Source organism: Lagopus muta, chromosome 1, assembly GCF_023343835.1.
Source record: "Lagopus muta isolate bLagMut1 chromosome 1, bLagMut1 primary, whole genome shotgun sequence".
Lineage (NCBI taxonomy): Eukaryota > Metazoa > Chordata > Aves > Galliformes > Phasianidae > Lagopus > Lagopus muta.
Window position 1 is genome coordinate 119,424,381 of NC_064433.1, and position 23,968 is coordinate 119,448,348.

General features: G+C 38.7%; 1 protein-coding gene across 4 annotated transcripts in view; it reads left to right on the forward strand.

Annotated features, from left to right (window-relative positions):
- Positions 1-23,968, forward strand: part of SCML2 (Scm polycomb group protein like 2) — a 69,773-nt gene that overhangs the window by 11,926 nt on the left and 33,879 nt on the right. For 3 of the 4 annotated variants that reach the window (XM_048926984.1, XM_048926973.1, XM_048926994.1), the window contains exons 3-7: positions 3,918-3,986; positions 10,011-10,081; positions 15,966-16,200; positions 20,259-20,347; positions 21,740-21,983. In XM_048926984.1, coding sequence (XP_048782941.1) covers positions 3,918-3,986; positions 10,011-10,081; positions 15,966-16,200; positions 20,259-20,347; positions 21,740-21,983 — 708 coding nt within the window. The remainder of the gene's footprint in view (positions 1-3,917; positions 3,987-10,010; positions 10,082-15,965; positions 16,201-20,258; positions 20,348-21,739; positions 21,984-23,968) is intronic. The other variant, XM_048927002.1, reaches the window with a different exon arrangement.

Sequence of the window (23,968 nt, forward strand, 5' to 3'; positions counted from 1 at the left end):
GCACTGAGGTTTGGTGAAGGGTAGGTAAAATATGCTCACATCCCTATATGCTGGGGACTGAAAGCAACTTGCTGATCTGTGGTAAATCCTGGGCTTTTTTTTTATAGCGAACTTCATATAAAGGTGAGCAACTGCTTGGCATAGGCAGAGTAAATGTTTCTGTAACTGTGGGGTGTTTCATGTCCATCTGAAAGAGAAGAAGGATTTTATGTTTTTTAGAAAAGTAGCCTCCTGGTATGTTTTGAACACAAGCTAGAGTTGAAGACTTTAAGATGGCTAAGAAATAGCCGTGCGTATCTTGAAAGCATGACTGTGAACTTTTTTCACCACGTTGGACAGCAAGCAAATATGAGGTCTTAGATGACAAACGCATGCTTCCTCATGTAGCATGCAACAGTGAAACATAAATGCTAGCAAAAAAGATGATGCTTGCTGGTGTACAGACGAAAAATCATCTTGTTTGCTCAAAGGTTAACTCTTCCCAGAAATAAGTGTTTCGGATTTGTTAAGTATATCAAAAAGGAAGCTAGTGTTCAGCACAGGATTTTGTAAGAGGAAGTGTAAATTGGCCACCAGAGTCATCTTTACCAGACTTTATATTCTGCAGGTACCTTTTCTGGTTGTTATTTGTTTGGGGTTTGTTTTGCCCACATTTACAAGCCAGTAAAGATAACTTTGTCTGATTTCTTCTTTGTCTCTATTTTTTTGCATGATAGATGTGGTTACTCTTGCCTGTCTTTTGTTGAATAATCTTATCAGCAGAAGAATTCTGTGGTTACTGATAGGGTGTAGTAATGTAAACACAGAGTTTTGAATCAGTAAGCAGAAAGCACTATTTTAAATAATTTATTACAAACTTGTTGCATATCTACTGCTGTAGTTTATGATGTGTGCTGTCAAAAAGCTTTTATTTCAGTGAATAACAGAATATACTTCTTTTTAATTTTAATAAATGCTACCAAGATGAAAACATTCTTTTACAAGGTTTTGAAAATTCCTGTTTAGCCTGTATGTATTATAGGCTACCCATATATACGTTGTGAATTACATATACGGATGTATTATATGCTACCTGTTTGCATAGTGAATGTAACAACTCTCTGTGTTTATATATATATATAAATAATAGCATATAAATATACTATTATTATATTATATAAATAGTATATTTATATATGTATTTATATATTTTTATATATATATATAATATTTATATTTGCATATATTTTGTACTATTTATATAATAGTATATAAAATATACTACGGGATGTTTAACACTTTGGTTGAAAGTGGTATTTCATTCTTTTCTCTCTCTTTTTTTTTTTTTTTTTTTTAGATAACTGAATAGCATATAATTAAATCCACAGTAGCAGCATTTCATTTTTGTTTATTTTTTGACAAAATGATCTGAAATAAGCTGTAAGGCTAAAGTAAACTCACGTAAACTGGAAAAAATAAAAACAAGCTTGTCCTTTGAAAATGGACTTTCTGGACAGAGAAGATAGATAATGAATTAAACTTGCTTTGTTCACCGTGACCTTCAAGACTGTAGAACTAATAAGTCTCTGCTGTCTCTAACGTACAAAAAAAGTTCCCATTTTCAAGTGCGCTTTCCTGCCTTGAAGGGAATAAATCATTGAATGTAGTTGGCTGAAGGAGATGAAAAGAAAATACTCTTTGTGTCTATAGAAATATTAGGGACCTTCACAACCTCATTTTTGAGGATTGACCTGAAAGTTTACCCAAACTGAGGGTCATAATGCTGAGGGAATCGTATTCCTCAATCCAGGTATTTGACATAATAGTCTTCCATGTCTTAATTTTGTTTTCAATGATCTTTTGAAATTGAATTTTCTAGAATTTGGGTATCCAAATGATGTATGTACATTGGCACATTTAAAGGCATTTATTTCATAGTTATACATTTAGATTTTAATAGATCTTATATTCCTTAATATTCCTTATAAAAATAGGCCATAAATTCTTATCTGCTCTGACTAATGACGTTGGAAGAGGCACACCAGACTACAGCATCTTAGCATCGGTAAAGCATAGTCTAAGGAAAACCTTTCTGAGCTGTGGGAGGTGGTAGCAGATTCCAGGTATCTCAAGCAAAAACAGGCTAGCAATTCCTTCAGTTCATGGTATTTCATCTGCTTAGATAAAATAGCTCCAACTTTGTAGTGATCTTCTCACCATTAAAAGCTGGGATGCATAAAGGCAAGGGGAGCCTAGAAAAACAATTTTGGTTTTAGTCAGACTTTTTTTTTGGATGCTTCTGCATGTACTAGGTATGTTTTGCTTGATTGTTTTAAAGAACAGCTTTCTGCCCATCAAAACCAAGTGATAGCAATGGTACTTTGAGTTTATTATAAATTAAGATGCTTCTAGCTTGGATTAAAGAGATATTTAAGGAATCCATTTCTTTTCGTTAACATCTTAATCTTGGTTTGTTCTTATAGATTTTTTTTTAATGGCTAATTTTAAGAAGAACGTGTCACTGACAATGTTCCATTTCAGTGTTCCTATTTGAGATAGGCAGTGACTCAAACTGATACAGGAAATAAATAATTTGTGTGGTAGTTGTCAGTGAAAACTCATCTGGTGTCCAGGCCATGGTTTTTCACATTCTTTCACCTGTTGTTGATTTCTCTTTTCATGAAAGGCTGTCATCTTGTTTGAAATCTGGCGCTGTAGGGGAGATGTTCTTTCATGACTGTCCTTTCAAGTTTTGGTCTTTGCAGGATGCAGTTATTGGTTCTATTCTTCAGTACTCTCATGTGGGACTCCATTGGATTTCCCCTTCAGAAATAAGTGCATCGGGAAGCTTTCTCTTCTGTAAGCTGTCAGCCTGATGTCTCTGACAGTCCCATGATTTTTTGTATTTTTATTTTTTGAAAGCCTGAGTACCAGAAGTTGTAAAACATGGCAAAAAGCTTTTCTAGTGATTACTACCACCCAGTAGAAAACTGGCTGGATTCAGTTCAATCCCAAAAAGACTGGATAGAATATATATTGAACTGTAGGAAGAAGGCAGAGATGATGTCTTCTTGTAAGTGGTGTGAGTCCCTTCTTGGGTTCTCACTGGTATCTGTCAGGACATAGAGTGTCCACTGCTGAACAAGAACCTAGGTTAGAGCTCCGTGGGCACCATCCACAGGTACTGCAGCTGGTCCATCCCTCCGTAAGGATTTTTCTTTCGGACCCTGTCAGGTTCTTTTATCCATTTTATATCTGTGAGGTGTCTCACCCCTGAGTGCACTTCAATGGCCCTGACCAACCTCACCTAGGTCCTCTTCCCCACCAGCACACGCCCTGACATCACCCTGGTACTGCCAGCCCCTTCCCCAGCAAGGCCACAGCAGCAGGCTCTGGTGCCCTACAGCTCTGCTGTGCCATGGTCAATGGCCCGCTGCTGGGGCCGTGGCCCAACTGAGCCTGACCCTGTCCCCAGGGAGGTTCTCATTGCTGGGACTGCCCTGGCGCCCCTGGCTGCCTGCTCTGTGCTGGGGTGGTTACGACAAGCCCTGACTGCCACTCCTTCCCTGGGAGTCCATGGACTGTGCTGTGACCTGCCAGGAGAATGCCACGTCCTGTCCCGCATAGAGCCCAGGGCCTAACTTGTCTCCTCACTGAACTGTGGTGGAGGATTTGTGGACTGATGAAAGAAGACTATTCTTATTCTACTCCTCCTATATCTATATCTTTTCAAGCTGTACTTTTCAGTATATTTTGAAAGAAAAATAATGTGGTCGCTAAATTTGTATTACAAATACCTTTTTATTATCCACTGATATAGATAAAACAAAGTCTTTGGAATGACAGATTCTCTATTGTTTGAAAGTATTCTGTGTTATGCTGGATGTTATTATGATGAGAGTATTACATTTATGAAGTAATGAAATCTTGTCTTTTAGATTCGAAGGAAATTAAAAAAGAGAAAGATGGAAAGAATCAGCAGGCAAACAACCCGTCTTTAAAAAGTGGTAGGTATTGCAGCTGTCAGGTTATTAGTTAAGGTACCTAAAAGGAAAAGTATATTTGGAATGTCTGTCTCTTGAGACTGATTTTTCCTTCAATCTCTTTGGCTGTAACTGATGACTAGTTAAAATAAAAACATACAATTGCTTTTGTCTCACTATTAGCAAAGTATGTTTTGGTGTAGCAAATGACTGTTGAAACTGCTTGGCTTGAATCTGACAGTTTTATTAGCTCACACAAGTACTCATGATATATGTAATCAAAAACTGTGTAAATATAAACACTTTTTAAAGATCATTTACTGATTTCCTTGTTCTTCTGATGATGTATGTTCCTGTTGAATGCCTCTTTTGCCTCAGTTACCTTCTCTTTCATTAATGTGTGCTGTTGCCAAAAAAGTTGAATTTCAGTTTTAATAGTTTGAGATCTTAATGTTGCTAACTGGATTAAATTGCCTGAGTTTCTAATTTTACTTTAAATAAATTCTGTTTTCAAATCAACAGTTTATTGATGATGAACTGAAGAAAACTACACAGTTGTCAAAAACAAGCCAACTTCTTGTAAACTTACACAATCTCTGTTGTCCTCAATAGGTTCCATAGGCTGACATATACGTCGGGCTGTTGGGAAATATGTGGAACTGTTGGCGATTTCACTTTTGTGAAGTGCAGTAGGAGAGAAGCAGCATCCTTATATGCTCTTCATGCATTTGCTTTGGTTGAGTTTGAGTTTTGCACCTCCCCTATGAGGACAGGCTGAGGGAGTTGGGCTTGTTCAGCCTGGAGAAGAGAAGGCTGCGGGGTGACCTCATTGCAGCCTATCAATACCTGAAGGGAACCTACACCCAGGAGGGGAGTAAACTCTTCAAAAGGGCTGACGACAGCAGGACTAGGGGAAATGGTTTTAAGTTGAAGGAGGGAAGATTTAGGTTAGATGTTAGGGGGAAGCTCTTTACTAGGAGAGTGGTTAGGCCCTGGAACGGGCTGCCCAGGGAGGTTGTGGATGCCCCGTCCTTGGACGTGTTCAAGGCCAGGTTGGACGGGGTCCTGGGCAACCTGATCTGAATGTGTATGTTTGGTGGCCCTGCCAGGCAGGGGGATTGGAACTACATGATCCTTGAGGTCCCTTCCAACCCGGGTGATTCTGTGATTCTGTGATTCTGAGGCAGTGAGAAATGTCATGAGTACTGTTGACTGAAGTAGAATATCTGTTTAAGAGTCCTTAGTTGTTAGGAAAATATCACTGGGTTACTTAAACTTTCACTCTTCTTACATTTCCATACCATCTGACTCCTAGTGGATGGTCTGGTTCAGAGGTTTTACTTCATGCCACCTGAGAAGTTGTGTTATTGACTATATCAGGGACTATATCTTTGAACATGGTGAGAGACTAACAACATAACTGGGTAGTCGAGGCGATGTCTTTTTGCATAAAGATGTGATATCCTGGTTCTGGAAGCCGTAGTAATGCTTTCTGCAGTTACATTTGTCAGACTTCTTTCTTCCATTTCTTGGGAGCATATCAGTGGTAGTTTCTTCTCTCTTATGAATGCCCTTCTTTGCATGACTTAAAGTGTCTCTCTTCCCCTCTCCAGTTGTGTAAGAGGAACTTACACAGGAGGACTCGAATGGCATGTATGTATTTTAAAAAATGTTGTCTGACATGACAGATGGAGCCCCATGAGACAGCCCCCATCAGCAAAGTGCTGTTCTTGTATGACTAAGATAACTGTATTTCTGAGTCACTATAAAACTTCCTTGTCTTTTTCTGCACTAGAGAACAGTATGTTGAAAAACTTTGGGTAGGAATAGTGCTAAGCAGGCAAGCCTTGTTCTGTTCTCTGAGTTCTTCCACTTGAGACTATGCTTTTCATCTGAGCAGTGAATTTGCTTATGAAATCTGGACTCAACTCTGTCAAACACCTACAGAGGAGTGCCTTGCTTAGAATCTCTGATTAGCTAGAGATTAGATGATAGTTTTTATCCTGTGTTATTTGTTGTTGGTGGCCAGAAAGAAGAAAGAGACCTCTTCTGGCCAGTGGAAAGGATGCAATGGTGTGGGAAGAGCAAAAAAAAAAAAAAAAAAAAAAAAAGAAGAAAAAAAAAAGTAAAAATAGACTGCAGTTGGTAGGGAAAGGCAAGAGTAGAAAAACTGGCTGAATGATCCCAACGTAAGAAAAGAAGTACAAGGTACAAAGAAGGATATGAAGTACCTTACAGTTTACCTGCTATGTTTGCAGTAGTGTGTCAAACAATTAAAAGGAAACTTCATCTTTGTCAAAGAGGGGTGGTGGGAAGAAGAATAGAAAATATGCATATTTGGATCAGAATTCTCAGATACATACCAGGGGAACATAGGGATGAAATGAGAAGGCACAAGGTGCTTCATCTGTTCAAACAGGATTTAGACTGTGATAATACTATATTAAACTAAAAAAAAAAATAATGCTTGAACTGTGCTTATTTACAAGTTACACTTGAGTCTTCAATTTAAAATTTGTCAAACTTTGATGCAAACTGAACTAAAGCAGTGTGTGCAGTAGAAGAAGATAGAATTAGGGTACACTCCAAGAAACAGGGCATTGATGGGACCAGATGGGATGCCACTGGGGTGCTGCCGGCCTGCAGGCAGAGCGTGAACCAGCAGTGTGCTCTTGTGGTTGTAAACATGAACTGCATGCGTGGTCGTGTTAGCAGAGATGTGGGCTGCAGGCTGAGAGAAGTTGGCTCCTTTTGGGTGTCTGTGAGACTGTGTCTGGAGAACCCTGTTCAGTTTTGAGCTCCCCAGTGTGAAGAAGACGTTGACATGCTCGATGCCACCAACAGCATGAAAGTGCTGAAGCACAAGATGTAAACAGAAGACTGATGATTTGCACAGCTGAAAGAAGAGGAAGCTTACAGGACATCACCTTGCTAATTTCAACTGCCTGACAGGTGACTGTGAAGAAAATCTGGCCAGATGCATTTCTGAAACACAATGGAAGGTCATCTTGTCTTCACTCATAGGAACGGGAGACATTCCTGCTTCCTGTGAGGAAAGAAATCTTCACGTGAAGGATGATCAAACCCAAGAAGAGGAGCCCAGAGAGGTTACCCGGACATACTCAGAACTCAGCAAGCCTTGCTGTGATGGGACCTGCTCTGAGCAGCCAAACTGGAGGCATCCTAGGGTCCCTTCTAGTAGCTTAAGTTAGTTTGTAATGGGTAAAGCCTCTCCAGAAGTTCTAGGGTATTGGCGCAGAATTGAAAAAATAGCAAGACAGCAAGTACTGTTAACCCACAGAGCATTGACTGTAAACCAGTGCTATTGTAGGCAACTGTGGCATAAACTTATTTTCTTTTGTTTTGTTTTGTTGTTTGTTAGTTTGTTTGTTTAAATAATGAGGCTGTTTGGGCATGCTGATGGTCTTGGATCACTGTTTAGAATCCCACTCCTGTGCTGGCTATAAACTACCTAATTTTTTTTTATACAAAATGTCCTGATTACCCTCAGGTTTTTTTTTTTTTTTCTTTGTTTTTCTTTTCCTCATTCCCAATATATGCTGATTTGTTCTTCAGCATGAAAATTCCTTTTTCTCTCTCATTTTCACTTTGCTCATGGGTTGCAAGAGTTGTCTATGTTGTTGCATGACAGTTTTTCTTAAGCTGTTTAATTCAGCCTACAGGTTGAGTGGGAAGGAGAATGCATGTTAAATCATTCAGTGTGAACTAATTTTCTCTTCAATTTCTCAGAAGTTGTGTGTTTTCAGGGGCTTTAGAATTAGAAATATGTAGAAAACAACTGTTTCTTTACTTTTTGGGTAGAGATTTTTGGATAGAGATTTTTTTTTCCATGTTACTGTCTTCCTAAGTAACCATCTTACATGTTGAGATATTCTTTCATTTCTCTTTTCAATGACTGCAGCAATTAAATGATAAGTAGCTCTATATCTGAGACATTTGCTTTTCTGTAGCATATCTTCACAGTTGGAGTGGTCCTGATGTAAACTAGGTCATTTATGCTTGAGGGAAGGGTTTTTAATATCCTGCATTTAAAGTAAAGAGCAAGGCAATATTGTTTTCCTTATGGTTTTAGGTGCAGCTGGCTGTTGTGTTACTTTATGAGGCTTTCTAGCAAATACTCCCTGAAAAGCAAACCCATTTGTTTTCCTCTGTACTTTCTGGACATCCCACCAAATTTAAAGTCATGTTACAACAACTGAAATCATTTTGGGAAATGCAGCTATGGAGATACAGTATTTTCAGAGGATGTAAATGCTGTCCCTCCTCTTGGAACATGCTGTCTCTGAAGTATCTACATTGCCTGGTCCTACCACAACAGAGCTGTGGTTCCTAATTACAATATTGTATCAAGTTAGCGCTGGAATAGCTGGAACATAATTAACATTTTGGTAGGGTTCACAGAATCACAGAATGGCCTGGGTTGAAAAGGACCACAACGATCATCCAGTTTCAACCCCCTGCAATGTGCAGGGTCGCCAACCAGCAGAGCAGGCTGCCCAGAGCCACATCCAGCCTGGCCTTGAATGCCTCCAGGGATGGGGCATCCACAGCCTCCTTGGGCAACCTGTTCCAGTGCATCACCACCCCCTGTGTGAAATTAACCTCTGGGTTAATTTTATTGAACTGAGTACATTAAAGTTTACTTTGAAAAATAATTTTTTAATCACAAGTCAATCGATAGTGGCAATTTTATTTTTAGATTCAAAGGCTATTTTTATAAGGTGAGACTTAGAAAGCAGTTAATTATTACTTTTGGTATTTGTGTCCTCCATGGCTTTTCAAAGAAAGGAGCAATAGATCTGGAGGCAGGTTTCTTAGGAATAGTCTGAAGGACCATTTCCAGAACATACCCTCCTAAAAGTATCTTAATGCATTTTTAAAGTTAATACCTTTTGTGAATAATACAAAATCAGTGCAAGTGTATAAATGTGTAAATAAGGTTTTTATGACAAAATATACAGGCTTCCAAGGTGCCCTATGAAAACATCTTTGTTACCAGCCTAACTGCAGTTCAGTTTGCTGAATTATCAAGTTTTGAATTATGTTTTCACTTGTTACTTAGTTAACAACTGTATGCCCTCTGCAGAGTCAAGGACCAATCCTTCATACCCTTTTGAGGCTGCTGTGCCAAAAACTGAAGATCTTAGTGGATCAAGAGGATGGTTCTCTTCTGCTTGAGGCACTGTGTTTGTCCAGTAGTGTTTTTACTGGCAGGCACAATGCAGTTTCTCCACCGTTGTGAAGATTTTGCTCTGTGAAGTTATCGCTGATTGAACCACTGGGTGGCATCGTTGCACTATTTTGGGGTTCATTTATGATCTGCTTTACAGGAACATCAGATAGATTCCAGCTGCCCAAACAGAAAAATAAGCAAAGGAGGTCATCTGGATGATTTACGGACAAAAACATTAGCTGTGCTGTGGTAGTTTTTATCTTGTAGTATTCACCTTACAAAGAGGAACCTTTATCAAACTTCTCATGAAAAGAAACAAAGGTGCTGTTGGAATGTAATGCTGATTCTTTTGATTTATGGCTGGGGATACTGATTCTCAACGTATATTTCAGTAGATGCTAAGTGTCTGTGGTTTTTACTGCGTATTATTAAACTAGTCCTTTGGAGTTACTGTAGCAGTGCTGCTGTTCGTCCCACTGCTCAAGTGATGGGGAGCTAAGATGCAAAAGCACAGAAGTGATTTTTACAGGAATGTGCTGAGAATTGAATCTAGGTATCCTGACTTGTATCTGTAAATGTGGAGCACAAAATATGTAAATGTGGAGCACAAAAAGAAGAACTTGTAGATATGCATATTTTCCTGTTGTGTGATTCCCCTGTTGACTCTTAAAGCTACTTCAAAAGCTGTGTATTTTATTAAGTTTTCATTTTATTGTAATGCTGTTCTTGAGGTAACAAAAATATTCTACAGATATTTGGGTGGGTTTTTTGCTCTCCGTTTTCCCAGCTCACCTCTTAATTTATGTTCCCTTTCAAAAATGTCCTTTTTTTTTTTTTTGTCTTATGTCTTTCAGAACAGTTTAGTTGGGATGATTATCTGAAGGAGACTGAATCAATAGCTGCCCCTCTACATTGTTTCAAACAGGTATGCCAAATACTGTTTTGCAAGTCTGTGTGTGTATGTTTACTCGTTGTGGGGTGATTACATGTCAAGTTTTACATTTGGACTGCTTGCAGACTTTGACTTCTTTTGATCTCTGTTTATCAGTATCTTAAACTTTTGGTAGATACCAGCAACTGAAATTTTCCGTTTTTGGTTTCTGCCTCAAGCCAGATTTTGAGGGTTTCATTAAAACTGTATCTTTGGACTCACTTTTTCTTTAAAAGAGAACAAAATAGAACAGTCTCATTGGAGTTAAAAAATAATTTCTGTGTGGTTTTTTTTTTTTTTTGTTTTGTTTTTTTTTTAGTAATATTAGAGGATTACTGTGGGAATTAAAATTTAGCTGATAATGAAAGGAGCCTTCCACCAATCTGTAACTGTAGGAGTCCTTTCAATTCTGGCTAGGTATTAGATGTACAAAATGTATGTATATATATTTTTGTGCATGCTGGAAAAGTTATTTACCAATTATTTTTTGAATCTCCCAAATACTCAAATCATATGGATTGGACTGGAAGGGATTCCACGGATCATCAAGTTCCAACCCCCCCCCCCCCCACCAAAGGCAGAGTGGGTAGTCAGTAGATCATGTGCTAGATCATCAGGTTGCCCAGGGCCCCATCCAACCTGACCTTGAATGCATCCAGGGGTGGGGTACCCACAACCTCTCTGGGCAGTCTGTACCAGCACCTCGCCACTTCAGTGAAAAATCATTCCATGATTCCATGAAATATGTTGCGTTTTAACTCTTTCAGATCAGGATGATTCTTACCAAGGTGTAATCATAGAATCGTTTGAGTTGGAAAGGTTCCTTAAGGGTCATCTGGTCCAACTCTCCTGCAGAGAACAGGAACACCTACAGCTAGATCAGTGTGCTCAGAGTCCCATCCAGCTTGACTTTGAATGTCTCCAGGGACAGGGCATCTACCGGCTGTTTGGGCATCCTATTCCAGAGCTTCAATACCTTTATCATAAAAAAAAACAAAACAAAACCTTCTTCCTTATGCCCAATCTAAATCTCCTGTTTCAGCTTGAAACTGCTTCCCCTTGTTTTGTCACAGCAAACCTTGCTAAAAAGTCTGTCCCCTTCTTGCAATCCCCCGTTAGATATTGAAAGGCTGCCATCAGGTCACCTCAGAGCCTTCTCTTCTCCAGACCGAACAGGCCCCCTCTCTGTCAGTGTCTCTCTGGACACTCAAACAGGTCCACCTCTCTCCTGTACTGAGGGCTCTACATCAGGATGCAGTACTCCAAGTGAGATCTCGCCAGCCCAGAATCACCTCCCTCACCCTGCTGGCCCATGCCTAGCTTGCCATCCCTTAGTATCCTCAGGTCCTTTTTGGCAGGGCTATGCTCCATCCTTTTGTCCTTCAGCTTTTATTGGTAGTGGGGGTTGATGTGATCCATTTGAAAGACCTTGCACTTGGATTTATTGAACCTTATGAGGTTCTCCAGGGCCCACTGCTTGAGCCCATCTAGGCTCAGCTAGATTGGAAAGGAGTGCAAGAAAGAACAAAATGGCTTCTACATGTGGATCAACCAGAAAAACTCCTGAACAGCTAGTAGTCATTGATGGCCATGCCTACCAGATTTCAGTGATGGCAACTGCATTATGGTTTTCTGGTAGCATGGTGGCTTCAAAAATAGATAGTGATAACAGGTACTGGAGTTTAAAGAATACATTAAAAAATTTATGACAGACTTTTTACCAGAACTTGTAGTGGCAGAAGGGACAATGGTTTTAAACTAAAAGACAGTGGATTTAAACTGAATATAAGGAGGAAACACTTCCTTGTGAGGGTGGTGAGACACTGGAATAGGCTGCCCAAAGGAGGTGTGGATGCCCCATTGCTGGAAGAGTTGAGGGTCATGCTGCATGGGGGTTTCGACAATCTATTTTAGTGGCATGTATCTGTGTCCTTGGCAGGAGAGCTGGAACTAGGTGATCTTTAAGGTTTCTTCAACTGAAATCATTCTGTGGTAGAATATAAAGGAAATATTGGATCTATAATAAGGAAAACAATTGGTCCCTGAACTTAGTGTACTTCTGCTGTCAAAAGATGGAGGGCGACTAAAGTTAAGCGTTTCAAATGTAAGAATTAAAAAGATTGAGGTCACTGAAGAGTATGCATGTGTAACTACAGTCTCAAGTTACTAGAATTCAGTATTACTTGTCATTCAGTGAGAGATATTAAGGAGTTCGTACAAAGGGTATTTAGTGTGCTGCTTTACATTGTGCTCTACAAGTTTGATTTCCCCCTGCGTGATGGTTTTATATGTATTTACTGATGCAGTTTAAATCTACCATCTTGTATGAGCTAATGATCTTCATTTATTCAGCTCTTTGGAGAATGAATCAACCTCTGAAGGCGTTTTTCTTTCTGTAGGAGCAGCTGGGATCTAGTATGTTCTGAAGTTGGAGTGTCTGACTTAGCTGTGAAAAATTATGTAGGATGAGTTTCAGTAGGTGCACCTTCCATGAATTGAGTAGATAGGTGCTGAAGGAATTGGGTAGTTCAGGTTGGTAGAACTATAATTTATGTGAGAAGCAGCGTATACGTGGTTTACTAGGTTGGAGTGTCCAGAAAGATGACTTCTAGGGTTTGTTGGCAGTCTCGTAGTACTGTGATAGTGGCTTCCAGTGGAGACCAAGCAAAAAGCAGCAAAGGAATGATCTGAAGACCTGGACTAATAATATGAGGAGAGGAATCATCATACTGGTTACCTGAAGTAATTTGCAGGAATGGAGAACAGAGAAAGATGAAAGCAGATGGTAGCATTTCTTCATATTATGTCTTGAATTTCAACTTTCGCTTCAGGAGATGAGGATAAAGGACAAAATACCTCTCTTGTGCTGCTTTCAATGAGAGAGGGCTAAGAATAGCAAAGTCTGTGGCTATTTTTGGATGGCTCACCTATAATTTATCATTCTCAGTATGTGTTTTTCGTGGTAGATACCAGCTCAAGGTGGAGACCCCAAGCCCTGCTTGGGTAGGAATAGGGCAGTGGTCTATTTCTTGGTCATTCTAAGTTAGTGCTGTATTCATACCTTGTAGACCATGATGACCAGAGCATACACTCTTGAGATATGTAGCTGTAGCAGAAAGCTGCTCGGAAGCCTTTCCTTGTCTCTTTTGTGTGTTGACTTCTTTGCAAATGATGCTTGGGAAGCCTTAACCATACAACAAAATAGCATCCCAAATAAAGGTGTTTAAATAACGTGGGCTAAGATAGATACATCTGAGTGACTTGGATTTACTTTACGAGTGTGTGGGTTGGAAAGAAGAGCCTTCACGTCTGTGCATAGCAAATTTCCAAACAATTTGCATATTCAAACTACACTTGTAGGATTTGACCTTTAAGTAGGAAGTAATATGCAGTGTTAATTATTGCAGAGCCAGCTCTTCTTGCTAATTAATGTTTGAGGATTTTAGAAACTAAAGTGCTTGAGCTTCATGTAGGACTAATTTGACTACTGCTGGGTTACACATGAATCGTACATGTTGTTGTCACTCTGTGTAATGAAAGGAAGGCACTGCTGTGGCCAGCCAAAAAACAAGCAGAGAGCTTTATTTGACTGTTACATCTAGAAATTGTGACTTGTGGGAATATTACATGTTATAGTAATTAAAAATGACCTGGGGAGCAATAGATTAAAGTCTCTACCATAAGTTAAAGTACAGGCATAGACTGCTAATAGGAATTGATTAAAGTATTTATCTTAATTTAGAATTTTTTTGTCACTCTTCGTTATTTTTAATGACTCCCTGAAATTCTGAAGCATTCTACATCTCATTCTCTTACCCCTAAACTTCTCTTTTCAAGCAGCTGAAAATTTTAAATATTAACAGCTCAGCCCCTTTGGGTTAGAATAGAGCTTCAAGGAAAGCTCTTAAATAGCTGGTTTTGTTATTTTACTACATGATAAGAACTGGTATGGAGGATTTACCTTTTAGAACTGTGCCTTGAGTTGTTGTTATTTAAACAGGCTCACTTTTCCTTCAAAAAAAACCAAACTCCCTAATTTTTCAATTTCAGTTGTCTTTCATGGTTGTAGAAAATAACAGCTGGACAAGCAATGTCCTGAAATTGAATTGCCCTTTGAATTTAATATGCTCAGTCTCCCCTTTCAGACAGCCTGCTGTCTAAATGCAGCACTGGCAGATGCTGCCCTCAGTGCTCACTGAGTATTGCTTGTCTCCTTGGTTTTTGAGTTCTGGCTCCTCCAGCGCTCCTGCTGTTGATCTGGGATCTGCTTGGAACACTGCACCTGCACGCCATCGAAAAGACAGAGCAAGATACGTTTTTAATTATTAAGTGCTGTGGAGGCAAAATATCACCAATACTTGTTTAGGTAGCAGAATTCCTCAGCCCTTTTCTGTGTACCCAGGCATACAGGTGCACCCTGCGTACTTAGTATAGTTCCCTACCAGACCTGACCACACAGGTGTGGCAAGGGATGTGTGCATCTTGTGAATGTGAATGCCCATGTTTGTGAGCCCTCTGCCTGCCTCCTGTGTTTCAGGTTATGTTAGCTGCAGGGGTAAAATGGCAAGTGGAAGGCTGCCATTTTTGGCATCTGCTTTTGGGAGCAGCTTTGACCTAGATGAGGTACAGAGGCAGGCTTCCAGGAGAAGTCTTCCTCTCCTACGAGAAACCTCAGTGTTTGGCTTGTTTAACTTGAGGAAAGATTGATCAGAAGGGATCAGGTTGCTACATGGAAATACACTGCAGATTTTTTTCGTATTTTCAAAGATGTAGAGAGAACTGGAAGTACAGTATTGGTAAAAGTTTCTACAAATAAATTTGGGCTGAAAGTGAGGAGATATCTTTCTACTTCCCTTGAGATTGTTCTAGAATCTCACTAGAGCCAAGGTGAGTCGTATAATACCAGTTAGTCTTGATACAAGATTGTGATTGTTATAAGGTGATGTTGCCTACAGGGTTCCATTAGGCAAGCATTCGGACTGTAATCCAGCAGATTTCTGCCTGATCTCTGTTTGTTGTTATGTGAACTTCTCTGTGTTCCTCATAATAGCTCACTAAAGAATATTCTCCTTTTTTAACTTTTAATTTGTAACAAAAAAATTCAGCTGAAAGACCAAATTGCATTCATCATCTCTTCCTTGTGCTGGCATCTTTTTTTTCAAGAATCTGATGCCTGTTAATTAAATTGGCATTTCTGTGTGTGTGTGTGTGTGTGTGTGTGTGTATGAATGTACTCAGTTCTCTGTGAATAAGCTCAAGCTGCAGTTCCTGTCTTTGCACAGTTTTACGTGACTGTAGACTGTTTCCTTTCTTTAAAATGCATTTAACATTAATTCCTTTTTCTTTTTTTGTACTGTAAGCTTTTTTTGGTGAAGAAACATTCTTGCCTCAAACCTTCATTGTGTCTAGCGCAAGAGCGTCCAAGTTTTGTTTTAATTTGCAAAATATTATTGTATTTCTTATGAGTTAAAAACTAATAAATATTGTTTGCTCTGGTATTTATTTCTTTATTTTTAAGAGTTGTCATGTTTCCTGATATTCTTGTTTTTGTTTCCCATTCGCTTTGAGTATTATTCATTCCTCCTCCAACTTTGTATTCATATTTTTGCAATATTCCCGTCTTACCCATCCTGGCTCTGCCTATGTTTTAAAAAATCAGTTGTGTTTATGCAGCAGAAGCATCAAATATTTGAAATTATGCTGCTGGGAGGTTGTCCAATCTCCTTTTCTGATTTACTGCTAAACGCTGGAAGTTCAAAGGCTTCTTTATATTTACCCACTTCTATGAAATATCTGGATGAATGAAAGCTGTATATTGAACTGGCTGGCAATTTAGCAATGCAAACAACAACAAAAAGTCTTTTATCTCTTACTGTAGTCCAGAATTCCACCTACGAATGATTTCAAAGTTGGCATGAAACTGGAAGCCCGTGATCCTCGCAACGTTACCTCGGTTTGCATAGCTACGATAATTGGAATCACTGGGGCCAGGCTAAGGCTGCGACTCGATGGAAGTGACAACAAAAATGATTTTTGGAGGCTGGTGGACTCCTCAGATATACAGCCCATCGGGACCTGTGAGAAGAAGGGGGGCATGCTGCAGCCTCCACTTGGTAAGAAACAAAGCTTCTGAACTAATGTCTATGGAGCAGAGCTGGTGCTTTGTCTTGGCAAATTCAGTGGTACTAACATGTCACCAAAGAATTATTTGACTCTAAAGGAGAGGTAAGTGAACTAATTTCGGGTAAGTGGATTGTGACTTTTTCCTTCTTTTTTGATCAGGTTAGTCTTTTGAAATAAGAATGAGCAGAATAATTGCTTTTTGGCTTTAGTTACTTAATGAAGTCTCTTAGTATTAAATTGTAGTGCCTGTCAGCTTTTGTAATTCTGAGATACTGTCATGTGCCCATTCTGAAACTGTTCACTGATATACACACCCTACCTTATGAGTGTGTATGGATACAATATCTTATTGCTTGTTGTTGTTGTCCATGTCCCTTTTAGTGAAACTTAATAAGGACTAAATTTTGGGTAAGGCAAAACATCCTTTTTTCCTCTTCAGTAAGGTGGAGTGGCCCAGTAGAAGACACTTGCTGTTAAGCCAAGTGTGAAGTGCTCAGCTGGACTGCATAAAGCGTGTACAGTTCAGGACAACCCGAATCAAGCACTCCATTTTCTTGGGTGCTCCAAACAAATTGTAATCTGGGAAAGCGAACAACAATACTGCATCAGGAAAGAGGCGCTCCAAGGCTGTAGCAAACTGCGTGTGTTTCTCATTTCCTCAAGCTGACACAAGAGGGGGATGTTTGATCAATTTGTTGTGACTGGTTTGCGAGCACGACAAATGCTCATGAGCAAGGATTCAGATGTCCTACGCTGAGAAATAGTCTGCAGATTTCTTTTTTGCCTTCCGTGAGCAGTATGAGCCACAACAGTATGCCTCCCCAAACTGAGAAGTAGTGCTTGAGCTTAGTGAAAACTAATTGAGGAAGTTTATTAAACAGGGAGCTATACAAAAGAATTCCTTGCTACACAATGAATACTCAAAATTAATTTTGACCAACTACTGTGAGTAATATAACTGTGGCATCATTTTTCTCTGCTGTGATTAATCTGTATATTTAGATCTACATTTTTCTACTGTGTTTGGTAGAGCTTACACTTCTGGGTACAGAAATCTTTAAATAAAATGATGTTTCTTATCAGTTTGAAAATAGTTCTGCTTTTCAAAAACGGGAAAAATAATGACCAACTTTCATCTTAATTAATCAAAGATTACCTAGTCCTGTCATCAACCTATAACCACCATACCACCAAACCATGTCACTTAGTGTATCAGATACCCTTTTTTTCCACCACCTGCCCTGGGCAGCCTCTGCCACTGCCTCACCGTTCTTTCAGAGAAGAAATTTTTCCAACTTCTTCTGATGGAATTATGGAATCACTGAGGTTGGGAAGGTGGTTGTGCTTTCTCTTACTGACCTGAGGAAACTCTTCTACCATATCTGTTAATAGATTTCAGATCTTCTGTTAGAAAAGTAAAGTGGAAAGTGTAATTTCATTGCAGTGCAAAACTTGATTAGCTTGGAGACAGGCAAACTGATACAGCGGGAGTTCACTTAAGCAGTAAGTTGCTTCATGTAGATTGTGAGGGTAGATATTTTTGTGCTGTTGTGCTGCTTTAGAGAAATGTAAGATAATGCAGCTAGAATACCAGTCCACCAAAGGTATTATTTGAGATAGATACAGTCTCGGCTCAAAAAGGCTTTTTTTCTTTTAATCTCTTTTTCTTGTGAATGTAGAGGGCTTGAATGAAAACATTTGCATTTCTTGACACTGAAGGGAAAAGATTCTGATTTATTTTTATTTTGTTTTTGAGAAATGACTGCTTAGCCTCTCTGAAGGTTCTTCGTAGAACCTTCTAGAATGAATGCAGTCATACCAACATGAACAAGGGCTGTAAAAGAAAAGAGCGTATCTACTCTTTCAGCTGTATGTATGTGTGACGTATAGCTTTTCTTCAAGACTGCAGTGCTTTTTTTTTTTTTTTTTTTTTTTTTTAAGAAATGTGTTTCTAAACTGGCCCTGATGAATTAAGCAACTCTGGATTCTGAGTAATGAAGGAAGTTGAGCCATTAAGAAGAGAAACTTTCCGAGATCAGTAGTTGAAGGGTTGATGCCTTTTCTTTGGATACTGTTTTTACTTTGTAGGTGCAGGCTACTTTTAGAGCAGCCCCAAACAAGCAAATGTTTCCCTACATCCAGGAATGTAAGTTTACCTGCCCTCAGAACAATTGCAGTTATTCAGAAAAGAATGCAAATGCCATTATTTTTCCCTCCTGTCTTAGATTTTTCTGGAGATAGGCTGAATTCCAGCAATGAAGCGTTCTGGCATACCTAGATAAATTTTTGAAAAAGCCTTCTTGGCAGCTTTACAGCATCCTGTTCCTGGGCAAAGCTGGGAGCTAATTGGGTGTATAATTACCTCCTGTTAGACATTTAAGCAACTGATTTTATTTTATTTTTTTTTTCCTGAGTGGTAGGGAACCTTCTGGATACTAATGTTCTATTTCTCTCATAATAACAAGTTAAAATACTCCCTCCTACCTCATCTTTGCATAGCTTTAATTATGTATGTTACATAAGGTTTTTTAGAAAATGATTAATGTAGGACAGGGTTCCTGTTTTGTCTTCTGTTTTACATAGGTGATCTTTTATGGTTTTGAGAACTTAATGTTCTCAGCAAATTCTGATAAAGGTAATATTTACTGTGTTTTTACCTACAATTTATGGGCCAAGTGAAGTTGATTGAAACTGTTTAGTTTTCATTCCTCTTTCTTTGTGTATGTGTCTTTTCTGTGCTAGCTGGTTAGGAATATTGTATTTCAGTAATCACACGTCTTTAGACTGTGTAAAGACTCTGGTATGAAACCAAGACTGATAATCAGCTCAGTAGTCTTCAAATTATGACACCATTTCTCAGTTGTGAGTTTTTTATTAATTTAGGTGTTGTGTAGGTAGTTCCAGTGCATAAACTTTTATTCAGCTAAAGATAGCTGAAAGCTGTAATTTGAAGAGCAATTAAAAAATATAATCCACGTAATTCAATTTTAGATTACTTAATGATTTAACTGATCAAGAATTGTGAATACATTCCACCTTTCTAGTGGCATTCTTCCAAGAGGCTCTTCATGGTTCAGTTGTGAGGGAGCTCATCAGTTCCTGGCAGATTCTGGTAGTAACTGCTTTATGGAGAGATTTCCAATTCTCTCTGTGTCTATTTGCCTGTAAAATTGTGCCCAGCATGTAACTGTAAAAGATGGAGTAAAACAGTGTAAAGGGGATATTTTTGGTTTTACTTTATGCTTTTTTTTTTTTTTTTTTTTTTTTTTTTAACTGGAAAGTAGTTGATTCTGAAGGAAGATTATCTGGAATGAGAATATTTTCAGCCAAACATCTGTTCTGCTTGTATCAAGTAGTTCAGCTGAACAAATCTGATTACTGTTTGTACTTTTTATTCACTTGTTTAATGAAGGATGCTAGAGTAGAAACATCTAGTTTGCGTTTTTCAATAAGATATACACATCTATTACAGCCATTATATGTTTCTGCTTCACTATTATGTGTTCTTTGTTAAGAATATTTATTTATTTTTATGGTTGGGGGAGAAGAAACCAATTGGTGGTCATCTTATCTGATCTGATGAAAGATTTAAAACAGCCTTGAAAATATGAGTCTCTCTTCAGTAAATGAAGGAATCTGGAGCTGAGGAAGTCATTTGAGAATGAGAAGTGGCCTTGTAAAGTAAGCTGAGTTATTTCTGATTTCATTCTGCTTGGGAAGTTCCACTGAGGCAGGGACTGTGTGGGATGACCTGGTCATCTCCTGTGCTAGAAATCATATGTTGGACAGTCTTAAATGTTTATCTATCAATCACAAACTAACAGTGACTGATTCTGTAAGCAAACCACTCAAAGTGGGCATGCAGTGCGCAGATTTCTGTACCAACAGCTCCTCTATTTGGGCCTTCTTGGTTACTTCTGTTTTGTCTCTCCAAGTCCAAAGTAGAGGGAGTCAGGCAGTAGTAAAGCCAATTTTATATCTTTTTCCTCCCGTATTTTACAAACTGAATGTAGGGATGTTATACACAAGTATTTTATTTGTTACTTAGGATTCCAGATGAATGCATCTTCTTGGCCAATGTTTCTCTTAAGAACTCTGAATGGAGCTGAAATGGCGCCTGCGGCGTTCTTTAAGAAGGTAAGGAGAAAAGGTCTGCTAGTATACGTGCTTATATCCATTGATCTCTGGTTGCATTTTTTAGTGAGAATGCCCAGATATTGCCTATTGGCTGCAGCACAAGAAGGCAACTGTTATTTAAAACTGCTTTGAAATGGATTGGCAAGGTACAAAACTAGAGAAGAGGTGGTCTGCTTCCAGTCCATTGGATGGGTATCTCCTTTTCTGAGTCGAGACTTTTAAAGTTTGCTGTGTTATTTAGAAAAATGTTAGCACGCTTTTTGTGTCATGGATTGAAGACATGATGCCTTGTCTCACATTTCTTAAAAGCATCATACTCGTGTTGTGATTATGCACAAGAGTAAATTGTTTTTTTCTTAGAAAAGGAATCATTGGAATAAAATAGTGCTTGGAAACATTTTGTTAAATGTTTTAATTGGGTGCATTACTCATCATTTGAAATCTAATGAGAAAGTTGTTGACAGTAGAAAAAGCTGTTCTGCCTGTTTTTTTTTAAACTATTAAGTAAACTGCACTGAAACACGAAAAAGTACATATAGAACAATAGTAATATTAAAATGACATCTTCATTTTTTTTTGTTACGGTGCTGCCAAAGAGAATGGCTTCATTTCTGATACTGGGAATGACATATAAATGTATGTCAGTAAGAGAGAGTTCATTTCCTGACCTGCCATGTTACTTACATGATTAACTTTATGTAGTTTTCTGAGGTGTGTTGAACCAAACTTCCCTGTGGTAGCCTGTCAGCATGACTGAGATGATTGTTTTTTGGAGGCTGAGGTTCCTAAGGTTGAGGTGGTAATGCAGGCTCCCTTGTGTCACCACCTCTGCACTGTGGGTACATTTTTGCTTGTTTTTTTTCTTGTTGACTTGATTTTTGTTTCTCTTTTGTCCACTTGGAATTGGTTTGAGTCAGGCTTGGTTAATAGAGGCCTATAAATAATGTCCAATGCTAATGAATTTTTCATGGACTAATTGAGAGATGAAGCTTTTACCAGACATTTATCAGCCCCAGAAATACCCATTCCCTGCAAATCTTCTCTTCTTTATTAGCATGTGATAATTTCACGTTAGTGCCTTTGCTGTCCTGCTGCCCAGGCATAATGTATTGGGTGCAACCTATTGCTTATGTAAATACTTTTGGCACAGCCTTGCTGACATGGGGAATTTTGCTAATTATCCCAACTGTGTTTGTGGGAACAGAATCTAGATTTTTATGAAGCACGAGAAGAAAAGCAAATGTGACACACCAGTGAGTGTCTTTGAATATCCGCTGTAACTTTTTGATAGTACTCAGAAATAAGAATGTTGAAGAAAAAATAGAGGTTTTCTGACTTCTGTTTTTAACGGATCATACGAACACAAATATTCTACCAATCTTACTTTTGTAGGAACCACCCAAACCTGCCACAAACTGCTTTAAAGTTGGAATGAAGCTTGAAGCCATAGATAGAAAGAACCCATACTTGATTTGCCCAGCAACCATTGGAGATGTTAAAGGAGATGAAGTTTTTGTTACTTTTGATGGCTGGAGAGGAGCATTTGACTATTGGTGCAGATGTGATTCTCGTGATATTTTCCCAGTTGGATGGTGTAGCTTGACAGGAGATGCATTACAACCACCAGGGAACAATGGTAAGATGGTTAATAATATTGCTTAATTGTTTTTCCCTCAATTACAGCAGAATTTTAAAAACCAGCTGGCTGTATGCAGATAAGAACGGAGATTTGATTTGTGAGTAGCTGAGCAGGGCGAAATATTGTTAAATTTTCTTTATGTAGTTTAAAGCAAATAGTTTCTGGGAAGCAAGTTTCTGTGTTTGTAGCAACTCTGGAAATATTTTAGTTAATATTTTACTGTGAGAAGGGCTTCTGGTAATCTTGTTTGTTTTTTTTTTGTGCGCTTGTGAAGAATGTTGGACTTAAGCTAGGTTTGCTGTTGGTTTTACAATAGTTAAATGATCATTTTTAACGACAACAATATATCCTCTTCAGCAGCACTTTGTATTAAGCTAACTGCTAAGACTGTTGGTTTAAACTGTGTTTTTAGAAGGTTTTTGCTTCATACTCTCGAGTTCTGCCTTGAAGCTGCCTGTTCTGAATGTATCATCCTCATTTTTTAATTTATGGTTATGAATATGTTTGGTAATAGAGACCATTTAAATTGTGGCAACCTTGCTTTGTAATATTCAGCCACCTACCCTGGAAAAATGGGAGATTAAATAAAGAGGAATATCCTGAAGGTAATTCCTCTTCTACTCTTGTCTTTCTGTAATGCAAGATTTTTCTGTCAAACTATGTGGGCTCTGCTACCTTTTCTCTCTTCACATTTGACAGAAATTAAGCTTTTTATAGAGGGGTCCATATTTTAGTTCAGTGCTTCAATATGGTTCACCAGAATAAGTTGTTCTAATGGCAAACATTTTCACAGCTGGTGTTAGGTAAGGAACAAGCAGACTGGTTCCAGCTCCCACTGAAGTACAAAAGGAATAGAAGCAACGAGACAAGAAATCAGTCATTTCCTCCTACTTTTTCCTCTGTTATTTTTCTCAATCCTTTGCCAATGGGTCAAGAGTGTATGGAATATCTAGGTGATAAAGAGTTCCTTTCTTAGCTGCTTGTTTCCTCTGAGACCTTGCCCTCACCTGCCTGTCCGTAATTGCTGTCTGCAGTCATGGCCAATAGGTCACAGTAACTGTAATTTAGTTTAGCCCACGCTCCAGATTTCAGCCAGGGAACAATGATGTGTGTAGCAGTGCTGGCAGATCAAAGATGTGCAGGTACAGATCTGTGGTGAGGAGGGAGGGGGAAGTGAGGAAGACAGAATACATTTGATCAAAATAGTGTAGAGTCCCAAAGTGACTACAGCCTCAATGTATCTCTGTTCCCAGTCTGCAAAGTGCATGCCTCAGCTTCTTCAGAAGGCTGGCTTTGTCTTGAGGAGTCATGGATAAAGTCTGTTTTTATGATAAGTTAGTTTGTGTCAACTGAGGAGAAATAAAAGGGATATATACAAAAAGGGATGCACAAAAGGGATTGTGTAAATAGGTGATGTACTTTTTTTTTTTTAAGATACTTTTTTGTGACCATTTAAATTGCTGACTCCAATTGCATCTTCTGAAAAGAAGCATTATGAAATTGTTTAGTCTACTCCAGTTTCAGTGCTGGAAAATGAACAGTGTTTTGAGACAATATGTACAGCACTTCTCTTGCCTGATTAGTGTTTGATAGACATCAAAGAATAGTGTAATAATAGGTTTGATTAAATATTCCAATCGTTCAGACACTAACATGAACACAATTCTTGAGTATGCTGGAATTTGGTGAAAGGTGAAGGACCTACCCAAGGAACTCTGGATTCCATTGCTTTTTTTATGAAGAACAGTAATGCTTTAGGCACTGATAAAACCCAAGGTGAGGTTGTTGCAGATGTTTAGTTAAAACTGTAGAATTTTGGAGACATGGTAGAAATGTGTGGCAGGGAGGTGAAGGCTAGGAATTTGGTTAGTTGCAGTCTTAAAAGTGTGTCCAAGGCTGCAGTTGTGTTCCTTTTTTTCCCTGCTTGGAGCAGGAAGTTTGTTCTTTAAATTTTAAATTTTGCTGCATGAGAACGTTGTATG